At 43.7% G+C, this 17,809-nt stretch overlaps 1 protein-coding gene across 1 annotated transcript in view; it reads right to left on the bottom strand.

Annotated features, from left to right (window-relative positions):
- Positions 1 to 2,034: 2,034 nt before the first annotated feature.
- Positions 2,035 to 17,809, bottom strand: part of LOC117475947 (brefeldin A-inhibited guanine nucleotide-exchange protein 1-like) — a gene marked incomplete at its 3' end in the record, with an annotated part of 28,270 nt that continues 12,495 nt past the window's right edge. The window contains 4 exon segments of the mRNA XM_034122293.1: positions 2,035 to 2,214; positions 2,451 to 2,597; positions 7,736 to 7,892; positions 8,309 to 8,339. Of these exon segments, the coding sequence (XP_033978184.1) occupies positions 2,035 to 2,214; positions 2,451 to 2,597; positions 7,736 to 7,892; positions 8,309 to 8,339 (515 nt within the window).

The following is a 17,809-nucleotide window of genomic DNA, read 5'->3' as shown; positions in this document are numbered from 1 at the left end:
TGACTCGGTTAGAGAGGGAAGTCTGGCCCACATCTTGGTCTGACTCGGTTAGAGAGGGAAGTCTGGCCCACATCTTGGTCTGACTCGGTTACTAAGAGAGGGAAGTCTGGCCCACATCTTGGTCTGACTCGGTTAGAGAGGGAAGTCTGGCCCACATCTTGGTCTGACTCGGTTACTAAGAGAGGGAAGTCTGGCCCACATCTTGGTCTGACTCGGTTACTAAGAGTGGGAAGTCTGGCCCACATCTTGGTCTGACTCGGTTACTAAGAGAGGGAAGTCTGGCCCACATCTTGGTCTGACTCGGTTACTAATGGCGCATTTCCATTGCAGCGCGTAGCTCGCTTTAAGCGTGCCGTGTCGTGCCGTCCCCTTTTTTGGTTGTGCTTCCACTAGGCCTCGTTCCGGCGCGGCACGGCGCGGGGCCACTTTTTCCCCTCTTTTCTGGCCCTAGAAAATTGTGGTTCTATCGGGGCCAACAAACAGGGCTGAGTATGCTAAACTAGAGAGAGGAGCGCTGGCAAGAGGGCTAGAACTACAACAAGATGGACATATTTGACCGTGATTTAATTGTAATACACGTTTCAAAATGATGCCGAAGTAACAACATACTGATACCGGTTAGTAAAAACCATGAATTAATGCTTTGTCAAGTCTGCAGACAGACGGCAGGCGAAAAACCTTTTAAAATTCGTGTTTTTCTAGATGGAGATTGGCTAAGCTAACGCAGTATATGCCCCGACCGTCCACACTCACAACAACGGCCTATACAGACATAAATTAAGCAGCGACTGTATTCACCATGACACAGGCAGTCTGTGGTTTGTACTTGTTTAACTTTTGTCGAGTTTCTGAACATATATAAGGAGCTGTGAGCTCTGAGTGCTCACAGCTAACGGCTGTGTTGTGTTTCTGGATTTCTCATTGAAGATGACGTCACGGCTCCGCCTACACTGCGTTACTACCCAGTTCCTAAACTGTAATGGAAGCGCAGCATGAAGTGAGTCGGCCCTGTTAAGGCCCAACGCGGCCAAGCCGTACCGAGCCGTACCGAGTGTGGCCGAGGCCGACCGTGTAGTGGAAATGCGCCATAAGAGAGGGAAGTCTGGCCCACATCTTGGGGACCGAGCACTCATTACTTACTCATTTAAACGGCCTAAAAAACAACATTTATTCAGGGCTTTGTTTTGAAAACCATCTCAAATGCCAACAGGCAGCACACAGTAACACCAGATGCTCTTCATCTGAACCCTCGATGAAAGGAGGAGCATGGTGTTGTTTAGCCCCTTTTTCTGATGACTGAACATTTAGGGTCCAATTTCGACTTCTGACACTTTGTTCGGTCCCATAAACAGCTTCTCTTGCTTCCTTTGGTGTCAAGTGTGTGTGTGTGTGTGTGTGTGTGTGTGTGTGTTTATCTGTTTTATGTCCTATATATATATATTCATGTTGCACTGTTGGAGGAGCCTTAAGTTTTTCATTGTCATATCTACACTGAAGCTAATGTGCAAATGACAATAAAGCCTTGAAACTTGAAACCAGAGTAATATAAGAGTGTGTGTGTGTTTCTCTGTGTCTCTGTGTGTGTGTGTGTGTGCGTGTGTGTGTGTTTCTCTGTGTCTCTGTGTGTGTGTGTGTGTGTGTGTGTGTGTTTCTCTGTGTCTCTGTGTGTGTGTGTGCGTGTGTGTGTGTTTCTCTGTGTCTCTGTGTGTGTGTGTGTGTGTGTGTGTGTGCGTGTGTGTTTCTCTGTGTCTCTGTGTGTGTGTGTGTGTGTGTGTGTGTGTGTGTGTGTGTGTGTGCGTGTGTGTGTGTTTCTCTGTGTCTCTGCGCGCGTGTGTGTGTGTGTGTGTGTGTGTGTGTGTGTGTGTGTGTGTGTGTGTGTGTGTGTTTCTCTGTGTCTCTGCGTGCGCGCATGTGTGTGTGTGTGTGTGTTTCTCTGTGTCTCTGCGTGCGTGCATGTGTGTGTGTGTGTGCATGTGTGTGTGTGTTTCTCTGTGTCTCTGCGCGCGCGCATGTGTGTGTGTGCGTGTGACGTACTGCCTGGTTCTCCATGCGAGCGAAGATGACGTTGAGCATCTGAGTGAGCGTGGCCTTGGCGGTGGTCTGGTTGATGAGGTTCTTGCTGGCCAGGTAGATGTTGTAGCAGGTCCTGACCGCCTGCAGCACCGTGCCCTCGTGGATCTCTATGTGCTGCGAGGTCACCGCCGTCAGGAGGGCCTAAACACAAGAGGAATACAAAAACAAAAACAGACTTTTTTGCACGATAAATAACTTGATTATTTAATAAAGTTGACAAAAATATCCCTCCCTAGTCCTAACACCAGACAGGTTGACTTTACAGTGACAGAAGAAGGGAGGAAGTCTCCTTATTACAATGTTTGATCAGAGTTGTAGTGTGTGTGTGTGTGTGTGTGTGTGTGTGTGTGTGTGTGTGTGTGTGTGTGTGTGTGTACCTTAATGATCTGCAGTTGCACCCCCTCATCAGTCTGAGGTCCCTGAAAGCAGGCGCAGATCGTCTCGATGATTCTGTCAATCAGCTTCTTCCCCGGACACGTGCTGTCAGGAGCACTTCCTGTCAGGTGACCGTACGCTATCAGCTTCTACACACACACACACACACACACACACACACAGAGACACAGAGAAACACACACACACACACACACACACACACACACACCTTGTTATACCTGGGAATATGAGCTGGAGCATTATGAGACATTACCTCTCCTACAGAGGAGCCAAACACACACACTTGAGAGTTGTTTACTCTCTTGTTGTTGTTGTTGTTGTTGGCTATCTGTGACCCTCTAACTCCCTGTAGTTGTTAGGCAGCTCTCTCTACGGTATTGTGTCTGTTGTTTTGAGTCATTTTGAGTCTCTTGTCGGGCTGTAACTCATGACCATTTGATATCATTGATTCATCTTTGGTTATTTGTTCTTACTAAATGAGTTTTTGGGTGTGAAACAGTAGAAATGCCCACAACAGTAGAAGACCAAGGTAATGTCATTAAATGTCCAAAACTAAAGATACAACAAATTGGTACATTTGGGACTGAAAATATTAAATTTGTGTTAATTTATTCTCTAAAAATGCATGAAAAGAGAAATGTATTAGTAAAGCAGTTGCTAATTGAATACATTGGATTTGCATAGTGCTTTTCCTAGTGCTCAAAGACAACATGTACTATCTGCTGACTATCTAATTAATGCATGACCTTTAATCATGCAGCTTTAGTCTCTTTGTGGTCCTTAAGTGTCTTTTTGTGGTTGTTATGTCCCTTTGAGAGTCCCTTTGAGAGTCCTTTGAGAGCCCCTTTGAGAGTCCCTTTGAGAGTCCCTTTGAGAGTCCTTTGAGAGCCCCTTTGAGAGTCCTTTGAGAGTCCCTTTGAGAGTCCTTTGAGAGTCCCTTTGAGAGTCCTTTGAGAGTCCTTTTGAGAGTCCTTTTTAGTATTTTTCTGACTGTTTTGTGGCTTCTAACTGCAGAATAGCTGCTGCATCGATGCCTGGTAGCATTTATTATCATGTCACTTTCTGCACATGCACCCAATTGCAAACACAGCTTTAATTGATATACAGATGGAGCATCTTATTTCAGACTCCAGCATACAGCTTCCTGCCTACTACCAGCCAGTTACCTGCCTAAGACCTGCCAAAGACCAGTATCTGGGAATGTTAAGCCCTCCCACTATTTTCCAAGAGGGCGTTGCCAGATTTTCAATTTCAGGATTTAACCAGGAGATGGCGCTATATATTAAATAACTATGGCCAAACTAAGACTTAGTTTTTCACAAGAGAAAATGCAGATATTATATAAAAAACTAAAGTTAAAATCTTGTTTTTAATGCCCCCAGAGCAATAAAAACACTTGTTAAAAAAATCCTGAGTGAGGCTTTCATAAATTGCATTTAGCTGACGCTTTTATCCAAAGCGACTTACTATTTAATAAATGATAAATGATTATTCATAACAAATATGAGTGATGTGTGATTATTATTCATGCTATATACTGATATAGGGCTAAGTAAGCAATCAATCCTGCAAATTAACCCTTAGAGGTTCAATATATTTATTCAGACAATGTGAGTAGAAATACAGAAATTCTGCTCCCACCTAAGGCCAACGTTGCAATATTACAACATTTCCCTAAAAACTTACCTAAAACTCTTTAATTTCTGCTCCAGAGGCCAGGGGTTAAATTGGGATTTGATATGTGGGGGGGCTCTGTTAGAAGGTCCGACGGGGGAGGGGGGAGAGAGTTAGACGCTCGTGAATTGTCAACGGGGGGGGTTGACATCAGAGCATCGTCCTATGGGCTTAGCCCCGGACAGGTACAACAGGTATTCACTCAGAGGGGGGTAGGTACTAAATGCCACCCATTTACATGGAGGCAAACAAAATCAACATACAGTAGGGGGGTGGGGGATGGTGAACGGTATGGTCAATGTTTGTAAACACAATCCCCAGGATGTGTCCTTATCAAACCAAAATAGAAAATGCAGATATTACACTCAGACATTGGAAAAGTCTATGTTAAAAAGCCTCAGTCATGTTCAGCTATGTTACTATTTAGAATGTTATTGTTGTTACAACAGAAGATGTTTTTCTTTATATTGAAGGTAAATGCATCAATCTGGTGCACTTTGAGGTCAAAATTAAGAGATTTATGGATACCGCTGGAAAAAGCTGTGTGTGAAAGTTTAAATCTTCCTTATTGAGCTTTAAAACAAATGAATAACGACTATATATTATAATAAAATAAACACCGGCTGTTGTTATGCCTGCTGTTACGTTAAATTACTCCGTTCTCCGCTTAAGTAATTATGCCGTTACAAGCTTCATAGTTGTATTTATCATCTAAATTTGCCGAAACAAGTTTAATATTCTGAAAGCCAAGACTTTGTTTATTTGAAATCAGATGAAAACCAACTGTAACGGACCCTGCCGTGTTATCTTGATATTTCCGGCACAGACCCTTTCATACCGGCAATGCGCGATAGAAACAACAGGAACTGCGACAGCATAAATATGCGAACACAAACCTACAGACTGCTGGAGAAGAGATATCACAGGGGGAGGTTGGAACACACACATTCCGATGGCCAATTAGTTTTAAACAAAGAGTATAGCCTACTCAACATAGGGGGGTGGGGGCTGAGGCCTGTACTACGAAGCTGGATTTTCGCTTAGCCGGCTAACTTCAGGGAAATCTCTGGCTTTCCGGTCCTACGACGCTGGTTCTCTTTTTAGCGGGCTAGATTTCCATGGTAACTTATGCTGAGCGGCAAACCTGCTCCGGAGCAGGTTAGGTGGCAGGCTAAGAGATCAACTCAGTGAAAGCACCGCCTGTTGACCAATCAGAGCTCCGTGTGCGGAGTTTAAAGCGATCAATTCATATTACAGGATAGAGGAAATACAGAAAAACTGCCGTTGCAGGAAAGACGGCCGGCCAAAATCAACTGACTGTGAACGTGAACATGAATAGAATATCCCCTCCCATCTTCAGAGCAATCTGACTATTATAATATTAGCGTTAAGAAAGCTTACTTAAATATCTGCCACGACATAAGTAACCGGATCAGAGTAACATTACGTACAGTCCGCGGCACTGTGAGTGCAGACGTCGATGTGTCCCATTATCATTCATATCATATCACATCATAATGTATCATATATCTCCTTATCTGAGTCAGCTGAGCCGTATCTGGCCGTGCAACACTCACAGTGTCACATACTGTATGCAGAAGTATTATTTTAAGCAACACATTAAGTTGACGAAACACTCGAGTCAAATGTAATTAAAGTCAGATCGTGTCTTAGACGGGGCAGTGATTTCATAAACCTGTTAATGTACGCATTCAAACACTTTCTCTGTTACCAGCTGTATTCACCTTGCAGGTGCAGCTATGTGGCTTTGATCCTGGATAAAGTGTTTAAGTCATGGATGTTTAAAGTTTCACTTCTTCATATTTGACTAATATTAAAGTTCACTTTTCATTCAGGAAGTATGACGCTGCGCTGTCAGTACGCTTGTCCATGTTTGTGATTGGTCGAATGCTCCAGATACCACCCCTTTCATGTGAACGCGCACCTAACTAGATAGGACACGGCTGGCTTGAGCGATCCACTTGATAACCAGCGTCGTAGTACAGTTTAGCCAGAGCGCGTATGTTTTGGATTGGGCCAACCGGCTAACTCAAACATATCCAGGTTAGGTTGAACCAGCTTCGTAGTACAGGCCTCTGGTGAACGGTATGGTCAATGTTTGTAAACACTGTGACATTTTGACTTTATTTGATCATTTCAGTTAAAAACTAATTTAGTAATTTACAGGAAAGGAGTGCACGCTACTAAAGAGACACGCTACCATGGAAACCAAACAATGGTGTTGCTGTATTGAAGTCCGAGTGGAAACAGTCATATTTGGAGCGTTATGTTAGAATGAAACAGCCAGGTCGTGACTCACAAAAAAAAAGTGTTACTTCACTAACTGTAAGCTTGTCACTCAGAGTAACCTACAGTTAACTTAACTGCTGGAGAAGAAAGATCAGGGGGGGGAGAGAGCTGTGGATGATGGGCCATTAGGTGTGTAAACACACAGCTGAGAGCTGCCGTTTCATCCTGACTGTTTAAAAAACGGTAACAACGGACTATTTTTCTTGGCGGATGCATGTCAATTTAAATCAATACATACAACTATTTTTTAAATCAATAAAAACATTTTCTAAATCCATAAAAGCATTTCAATTAATATTGGGAGTCATGTCGTTACTTTGTTGAGAATGTGGCCATGTAATAAGCGGGATAATTTGCAGCGACTTGGTCATTATGGGGAAAAATAACACCCAGGGATCAAGATCCCTCCGCTACGCGGATCTTGATCTGCCTGACAAGGCTCCATTAAAATATAAATATTTTTAGTGAATTACTGAGTTTAGGCACGTTAATAACATTTTAATGAAGTTGAATACAGTATATTCATATTTGTCAGTGATTTCATGTCAATTCGGCGAACATAAACATAAATGATCGTGGTGAAGATGATGATTAAATTAGGATTACAAATCGAGAGCCGGCTGCATTTCCTCTCGTTCGTTTTTTCCGACTAAACAACATTATTTTGTTAAATAACAACATGGTGATGTTTTGTAAATGATTACATGTCTTATTTAGCACAGACTATGATCCTATCCGTGACATATGGATCTTAACAAAGATCCGCTATACATTAGTACCAGACATACTGTACATTGTGGTGATTGACATTATTCACCCACGGATCTATGGGTTGGGGTATTGTTCCGCACGGACATTTTAGTGAACCAGACCAGCTGTTTCCGCTGGTCTTCGCTTCCCGGGCATGAAGTTGTTTACATGTGTGTTCAGATGCTAAATAAAAGTTTAGCTTGTACTTTTGATACCCCGCCTCCGACTCCCGTCTCTCGGCACCACAACATCCAGTTTACTGTATCGAAGTTGATTTCACATGAGCTCCAGTGTGGAACCCCACTGCACCCTCTGGTGGATCAATGATCCATTGCAGCTGGCTTCACAATAATTAAATGTATTTATCACGGGGGCGGTATCAAGTCAGACTGGGGGCCGGCTCTTCATCACGAACCGATCACGGGCCGATCACGGACCAATCGCGACCCTCGCGTTTCAAACTGTCTGCAATAAGATGCTCCATCTGTACATTATCCTCTCTCCACATGTGTCAGGATGCAGTGCCACTGACCTGCAGACAGTCGAGCGAGGTGATGACGATTCGAGGACATTTTGACTGACAGGCCAACTCGAACGGCAGGAAGTACTTGTCGGCTTCGATGAAGTTGGTTTTGGATTTGATGGGAGGTAAAGTGCTGGAGCCGGACTTCACATCACTAGGAGGAGGACTGAAGAAGAAGAGAGGAACACACACATCATGCAGGGTCTGAAAATCATCCTGACACACACACACCACTGACAATGCTACTTCGTTAGCTTGAAGGTGAAAAGGGTAAACTAACAGATATCACCGGGAAATACAGTTTCATGTTTTCATTTTGACTTGATCTCCACACACACACACACACACACACACACACACACACACACACACACACACACACACACACACACACACACACACACACACACACACACACACACACACACACACACACACACACACACACACACACACACACACACACACACACACACACACACACACACACACACACACACACACACACACACACACACACACACACACACACACACACACACACACACACACACACACACACACTATTGCATGAATGCTTACCTTAATTTCTCTGATTCCTCTTTGATTTCCTCTGAAAAACAAGACACAGAAAGTAGAATTAGTGGAGGAGGAACCTTTGGGGATTTAAAATCTGCCGTTTTAATCAGATAATAGGATCTTGAGGTGTTAAAATGATGCATGAGTGCAAAATAAAGTGTGTGTGAGATATTGGAGATCCTATAACTAATGATATATCCACTGACTGCAGGGTTCATGTGTTTCCTGTTGTCTAAGCCTCACTGTGTTGTGATGGTGATGCTGTTTGTTGATGCCCCCCCCCCTCCCTGTGCAGAGGATTCTGGGTAATGTTTCCCTGCACACACACACGCACACACACACACACACACACACACACACACACACACACACACACACACACACACACACACACACACACACACACACACACACACACACACACACACACACACACACACACACACACACACACACACACACACACACACACACACACACACACACACACACACACACACACACACACACACACACACACACACACACACACACCTTTTAAACCCTGTGACGTTGCAGTGAAGCAGCCCAATTATCTCTCTGCAGGAAGTGTAACAGAGAAGTACGGCTAGCCACGAGGGACAAAAAGCAAAGTGTTTCATTCTGAAGCCACGGAGAGAGAATACATCATCTGTTGGGTTCCTGTGCAGCAAGACACTCTGTGGCTTCCACCAAACCCAGAGGAAGTGGTTGATAATATCCAGATGTCAGCGGGATGCAGAGGCATTAGAGGAACTTCCTGCAAACTGAACATCATCTTCATCTTCCTCCTCTTCCTCCCTGACTTTGATCCACATATCAGACATTATGAGCATTACTGTGCATGTGAATCCCCCTTGAAGACACTCATCTCAGGTCTATATCTAACTTTCTTTCATCAACAAGAGACGTGTCCAGACTTCCTGTTTCTCTGCAGAGTGATTGCTCTGAAGCACCAGCAGCAGAAACACACATATCATCCAGATTCAGACACAACGCACGTGTGCTGACAAGAATCTCACAAAACAATAAGCATCTGATACAGGGTTTGGCTTTCAGGAAATCAGGAGTATAATAAACTGTTATCGTGGCCAAAGTCATCCTCATAACGATGACCGAGCTTCTAGGTTAGGATTCCTTCAGTGCTCGTGGTTCAGGAGGTTTATAGCATCTCCTCTTCTGATATACATATAGAGAGTAGTAACAACACTGAATAAAGGTTGAGGTTAAAATCAGAGTTTCTGTTCGGCTGTCGCTTTAGCTCAGCTAGTTTCTCTGATAACTTCAGATCCAGACGTCCCATCACGAGCATCCTTCATCCCATCACGAGCATCCTTCATCCCATTAAAACATAGAGAAATATGACATGTTACACCTTTTTGTGTAGTCTAACTCACTCTCTGCCACAAGTCTTTGCACAAAAGAAACAACGTGTGTTCCTGAGAATCGATGCAGTGTCACAGAACATTGAGAAACTGGAGAATACAGACATGTTTTCTACAGAAGCCTTTCCTCCAGAGGAGAGAGAGAGCTAAGCTGCAGAGAGAAGGTCAGAGGGAAAGCCGGCTAATCACACACACACACACACACACACACACACACACACACACACACACACACACACACACACACACACACACACACACACACAACACACACACACACACACACACACCACACACACACACACACACACACACACACCACACACACACACACACACACACACACACACACACACACACACACACACACACACACACACACACACACACACACACACACACACACACACACACACACACACACACACTTCTTTGTCCTCCTGATGAGGAAATAAAACACTTCCTGATTTCAGTTTTCAAACCGTCACACGGTGGTCGATCGGCCAATCATCAGGAGGTTAATAAAGGAACTGATCCTCCATGGAAACACTTTATTATTAGATATTTCCACATCTGGGGACAAACATCTCGTCCTTAGAGGCAGATGTATTAAAGCAAGAGACACTGCAGGAAGAACGACATGTCTTCCATCAGACGAGTGGAAACACGTCACAGTAGAGAAACAAATACTCATATGAACCTGAACATGACAGATGATGTCCTCTTTAACATTTACTACTTGACTTGTTGTCCTCTAAATATTACAGCCTTTTATTTTGGAAATCTTAAAACAGTTTTTCCTTTAAAAAATCTGCTTTTTTCTCCAAATATTCATATTTTTTCCAATTTATTTGAAAACCCTTCAGTTTTTATGAACTTCTTCGTACAAAAATGTTAAATTGCATGAACTTTCTTTCCTCAAATATATATATCTGTTTGTCTAAAGAGTACAACTTTTTGCAGGACATTTTCTCTCTAAGATATTGGCCTTTTGCTCAAATGTCTTTACCTCTCTCACAGAAATCTCTCTTACACACATCAAACTCTCCAGGTTCATTCCTCTCTATATTCTGCAGATTTCTACACCATTCAAACACACATTCATACACACATTCATACACACATTCAAACACACATTCATACACGCATTCAAACACGCATTCATACACGCATTCAAACACACATTCAAACACACATTCATACACACATTCAAACACACATTCATACACACATTCAAACACACATTCAAACACACATTCAAACACACATTTAAACACACATTCAAACACACATTCAAACACACATTTATACACACATTCAAACACACATTCAAACACACATTCAAACACGCATTCATACACGCATTCAAACACACATTCATACACACATTCATACACACACACACACACACACACAAAACACATCAAACACACATTCAACACACATTCAAACACACAGGCATACACACAGTTAAACACACAGGGAAACACACAGGCAAACACACATTCAAACACACATCAAACACACACACACAGGCAGACACACAGGCAGACACACATGCAGACACACGTCACACACAGCAAACACACAGGCAACACACATTCATACACACAGGCAAACACACAGTCAACACACATTTAAACACACAGGAAACACACAGGCAAACACACAGGCAAACACACAGGCAAACACACAGGCAAACACACGTCAAACACACAGGCATACACACATTCAGACACACATTAAACACACAGGCAAACACACAGGCAAACACACATCATACACACAGGCAAACACACATTCAACACACACAGGCAACAACATTCACACATTCATACACACATTCATACACACATTCATACACACATTCAAACACACATTCATACACACATTCAAACACACATTCATACACACATTCAAACACACATTCAAACACACATTCATACACACATTCATACACACATTTAAACACACATTTAAACACACATTCAAACACACATTCAAACACACATTCATACACACATTCATACACACATTCAAACACACATTCAAACACACATTCATACACACATTCAAACACACATTCATACACACATTCAAACACACATTCATACACACATTCAAACACACATTCATACACACATTCATACACGCTCTTAAGAGATATCCAAAAGTCCCTCTGTAAATAGCTTTGACTTGATTTGTATGAAGTTATTACCTCGACTTTGTTCCCTTTTCACCTGCAGAGTCTCCCCTTAAAGCTAACCTAACACCCTGTGATATCTGACACCGACACTGTGTGAAATATTCATGATCTGACGACGTAAAGAAGACAAAAGCTCCAGAGAAACACCACATGCAGAACAACAGCATCATGTGATCAGATCTGATGTTTCAGAGACGTCACAGGTTTCTGCAGGAATCCCACTGATCACAGCGTGGATACGACGTGCACAGAACTGGAGATGTGTATCAGATCAAGTGCATGAATCAGAAAGGGAAGTGTGTGTGAGCTGAGGAGTAAAGTGTTGCTTCAGATCCAGAGGAATGTGCTCCCCTCGTGCAGCAGCTAACGACGCTCTGCAGATTACACACGGCTGCACATTCATTAGACCCTAAACTGAATAAATAAACACTATGAGACATGATGATGCATTTCAGAGAAAACTACAGCTGTGTGTGTGTACAGGAGAACTCTCTCAGTGACCTGACAAAGCCTCACTGAGTGTCTCTTGCACTTAAAGAAATGCTTGAAGGCTTTAAGAGAAAGCTTCCTGCGTCTCAGTGCAACTACAGCGAGTGCTTTTCTGAATAACTCCCGATGAGAGAGAGTCGTGATTTGCTCGGCTTTCTACACACGTTTGCATATTTGTTCCGAGCATAAACAAACACAGAAGTCTGAGTGCTGTTTTAAACCAGCTGCAGATCATTTCAGTGCTGAACATCTGAAATGATAAGTTTAAAAAGAGGAAAGAGACCCTTATTTCAACTCAACATGAGGTGTGCTCATGCATGCTGTCACTGTGCTGCTTTACTCAAACAACCGACTGCTGTGAGTTTGCAGATCTGTGTGAGAGGAATACCTTATCATTGATTTATAAAGGAACAGAGAGACGGTACACCTAGAGTTCAACACATTTGAATTCAAAATGATATTGCAGATTCATTCTACTACTTTAAAATGCCTTATCACCAATTTAAAAGCCTATGAAAAGCTGTCTCATGACCCCTTATTGTACTCTCAAGGTTATCATGATTAAGAGCAGTCGTGCAATGCACAAACATATTCTGATAAAACAGACTATCTTTCATGCATTTTCCTCCTAATATCGTGCAGAGCAGAAACTCTTTGTCTAGGCAACAGAATGACTTTGTTAGGTTGACGTAATTAAACTTTTGGTTAAGGTAAAGCTCATGTTTTGGGTTAAAATAAGCACGTTTGAACTTCTTGACAAGGCTTTTATTTATTCAAATTAAACCTGTATAGTTTGAAATAAACATACTATAATCTGCAAAATGTGCTAAAAAGTCAGAAATGATAGTGATAACGTTCTGTAGGTTAAATACATAGTGTAAAAAGCATGGTCTGCACACATGAACCAATATTGATCTGCCTCCAGCTGTTTGATCAGCACTAATTCAATAAGTGATCCACTACATATCCACTTACATATCACACAAACAGTACAGCTATAGCCTACGATCTCAACATGACATCACTCTGTCCGTCCCCTCAGTTCGCACGGTGCTTGGAAAAAAAGCCATATCATACTCTGCCCCCTCGACCTGGAACACACTTCAGCAGGAACTTAAGCTGACCAGTTTGATACCCATCACGGATTTTAAACTCATGTTAAAAAAGCTGGAGAAATCATCTGTGGGTGTTTGCACCTGCTATATCTGAATACTGTATATGGATTGGATGTTGTATTTTAGGGTTGCCTCTGTGTTTAGTGTCCTGTCTGTCTGTAACTTTGTGTGGTAGTGTTACCACTGACAGGTCTCTCTTGGAAATGAGACCTTGTGTCTCAATGAGATTTTACACCTGTATAAATAAAGGCTAAATAAAAAAAAAGAAAAACAAAGTGGACGTTCTGCCAGCGAGAGGTTCACACACACATATCACAGTCAAACACACATTCAATGCACACACACACTGAAATATCTCATCGGAAGTTCACCGGCTGATTTAGGGACCATGTGGAGCGGCGAAGCCCAAGGGCTGTCTGAGCGGCGGATGATGCCCAGACGCTCCATGTTGTCGAACTCCGACTTGGCGACCGCCAGCATGTCAGGGTTGAGCCGCCGGGCCCTAGCGTAGACTGGGGGGCCTTCAGTGTCAATGTGGTGGTCTACCCCGTGTTTGGTAGTGGCAGCGGAAAAGGTGGGCTGCGTCAAGTCGGGAAACTCACTGAGAAGGTGCTGAAACTTGTCACCCTGTGAGAGTGAGCTGGAGAGCCCGCTGAATAACGCCTCGCCGCGGGTACATGCGAACGACGCAAATGTCAGTGCGTCCACCAGGCGGCTGTTCTTGACGTCCACCAGCAGTCCGTGAGCGCACATGAAGTCTGAGCCGAGGAGGGCGAAGGAGATGTCAGCCGTGACGAAATCCCACTTAAACCGCTGACCCTCGAAACACAGGTCCACTGTCTTTGTGACATAGGTGCGAATAGGGGTGTCGTTACCGGACGTTAAAGGTGGGCCGTGGCCCCCACCGGCGGCGTCCTCCACCGTAGCCGGCAGGACGCTCCGCTGGGCCCGTGTCACAAAGGAGTCTGCGACCAGAGAGGGTGTCCCTGATGAACAGGAGCCGGTTTGATGTGCCCTTGCTCGCGGCCACTACCGAGCGCAGGCCTTGGCGTTTCCCGTTGCCTTGTAGGTGCAGGGGGGACGGCACATCTTCGCTTTCGCCCCGTAGCGTGCATGGTAATGAAGCAGGCCAGGGCTGGAGTTCCTGACGTCGGCCCCGGAGCTTCTGCTAGGTGGCATGCCTCTACCAGGGAAGGTGCTGCTGCGTGTCGGGGCCAGCACCTCAGGGGTAAAACGCTGGGTGGCCAGGAAGAACCGGTCAGCTTCTTCGGCTAAAGCGCGGGGCTCAGTAATAGCCGTGTTAGCGAGCGCTGTCTGAACATGCGGCGGCATGTGCCCAAGTAACAGTTCTATGAACACAAATGTGGGTTCTTCCGTACCCAGCAGGCTGAGCATCATCTCCATGTGGTCGGAAGGCTTGCTGTCTCCCAGGCTATGAATAGCGAGCAGGCGTCAGGCCCGTTCCGACTGTGACAGCTCGAAAGTCTTTAGCAGGAAAGCCTTGAACGCTGCATATTTATCCTGGGAAGGGGAGATGTAATAAAGCCCACCGTCCGGGTCGCAGTGGAGCTTCCCAGTGCCGAAACGACGTGGAAATAGCGTGCTGCGTCATCAGTTACTCCGCGGAGGGCGAACTGAGCCTCCGTCTGTGCGAACCATGCAGCCGCAGATGTCTCCCAAAACTACGGCAGTTTGAAGAACACAGCGTTATTTGCCATGCTCGGCTCAGTCTCGGATCCTTCTATGAGACTTATGTCGGGGTCACCAATGTAGTGCAGAGAGACGGGAGTCGGAGGCGGGGTATCAAAGGTACAAGCTAGACTTTTATTTAGCATCAGAACAAAATGTAAACAGCTTCAAGCCCGGGAAGCCAAGACCGGGGTAAACAGGAAGTACGGTTAACTCAAATGTCCGTGCGGAACAATACCCCAACCCATAGTTCCGTGGGTGAATAATGTCAATCATCACAATGTAAAATATATGTTTATATATCGTGTAAAGGCAATAATGCACGGAGTATTTTCCACACGAAGAGGTCAATTAACATATTTTATTCACTCTCTCATAATGAATAATGTTTAACACGACTCAATGTCCTCAGAGTGCGTCTGTTGTTTAGCATAGTTAGCAGTTAGCATCACAAAACCTCCGTGAGCATCAGAACGCATCCTAATGACTTCCCACACACACCCACACACACCCACACACACACACACACACACACACACACACAGGATTCACACAAGGTACAAATTAAAATAATTATACAGCAAAAATAAAGTGCTAAAGTAACTATTAAAACACGGTACAAAGTTGAGCATTTGTATGAACATGTTAAATATATTTACACCAGTGTGCAGATGAGATTACATCGGATCCACGACAGGAGTGTGTGTGAGTGAGTGTGTGTGAGAGTGAGTGTGTGTGTGTGTGTGTTTACTGTGTGAGAGGGTGTATGTTGTGTGTGTGAGAGTGTGTGTGTGTGTTGTGTGTTAGAGTCTTGTCAAAACAGTGCAGGTGTTATGTTTGAACACTGGTTACTATTTTAGTTTGGATCTAAAGACTCAAAGATTTAAAAAATCCCACTCCATGTTTTCCAATGCTTCCCTCTCAGTGAGTCTCAGATTTGGACCTCCAGCTGTGCGAGACGTAAAGAAAAAAGACTGCTGCATGATGGGAAATTACCTGAGACCAGAAACACACCTAAAACGAACTGAAGCTTTTCGAGGCAATATCAGAACGTCTCTGGCGTGTTTGTTCATCAACACTGAAGAGAACTGAGACATTGCCTTTCATTACATGTATTATGTCTGTCAACACATTCCACATAACTGTATTAGGTTAGATGAAAGCAATAATATTAAGTTGAGCCTAATATATTTAAACTTGATATTGTTTTGCTTTAAACTAACTTAATACAGTTATGTGAAATCTGTCAGTGAAGAAGCAGCAGACTGTGATAAGACAATGTCCATAGGCTTGGTGTGTGTGAGTGTGAGTGTGAGTGTGAGTGTGAGTGTGAGTGTGAGTGTGAGTGTGTGTGTGTGTGTGTGTGTGTGTGTGTGTATAGAGCCTGAGAAAAACAAGCCCCCTGACACAGCTATTGTTCTGCAGGGAAAGGTTGCACAGCAGTAATTACATTTGAGAAGGAAACACTGGCAGGGGTTGTCTGGGCAACCTACTGTAACAGAGAGAGTGTGTGTGTGTGCGTGCGTGCGTGCGTGTGCATGCGTGTGTGTGTGTGTGTGTGTGTGTGCGCGTGCGTGCGTGCGTGTGCGTGCAGAGGCCTGTTTCTAATCACTACTCCCCAGGATGAATCCAGGCTTGGCAGAAAGAGAATCGTCACTCGGCGCTCTGCTTTGTTATTGAAATGAATTCGTCCCTCCTAACGGCTGAGTCATGCTTCGGCTCGTTTGCACTCCTTCTGTCTCTTTTGAAAGGAAGCTGCTGGTGTTAAAGTTATTGCAGCAGATCATGGCCGGTCAGTGGAAGATAACATGTCTCTTCAAACCTGCTCCCAGCATGCTTTGCAGCAGATCATGGCCGGTCAGTGGAAGATAACATGTCTCTTCAAACCTGCTCCCAGCATGCTTTGCAGCAGATCATGGCCGGTCAGTGGAAGATAACATGTCTCTTCAAACCTGCTCCCAGCATGCTTTGCAGAAAGACAAATCGAGTAAAAGCTTCTCTTTCTGTCTATCTCCAAACATGTCTGTGTATTTGAAACCCTGCAGATGATGGATTATTAAAGTGGTATTGTGCATACTCTTAGATATTAAAAAATAGGATCTAAAAACATGTTGCAAAGGATGCTGGGAAATGGCAATGCTGCACACTGTCAATCCAAAATAAAGGGAACAACTACATTATTGGTGAATTTCCTCTTTTGGAAAAGCCACATTAGTATTTGCTGTGTAAAGATTAGATTATATATATTTGATTCATTGATTTGAAACTGCTTGGTTGCAGCAGCATGCTTCCAAGTCATTGCACACGAGGTAAACATATCAAATAGGATGAAATGGGAGTAAACATAAACAGATCATATCTAAAAAGGAGCTATACAATATACACAATACGTTAGAATACACTGCAATAGACTAATGTACATATTTATATCATTTAAACAAGCTGCAGCTTCTCTTCATTTAAATGCAATGAGTTCAGTACGATATGTACAACTTATTTACGGTTATTAGTACGATATGTACAACTTGTTTACGGTTATTAGTACGATATGTACAACTTGTTTACGGTTATTAGTACGATATGTACAACTTGTTTACGGTTA

This window comes from Trematomus bernacchii, unplaced genomic scaffold, assembly GCF_902827165.1.
Source record: "Trematomus bernacchii unplaced genomic scaffold, fTreBer1.1, whole genome shotgun sequence".
Taxonomy (NCBI): Eukaryota; Metazoa; Chordata; class Actinopteri; order Perciformes; family Nototheniidae; genus Trematomus; species Trematomus bernacchii.
This window is presented reverse-complemented; position numbering and strand designations above follow the sequence as displayed.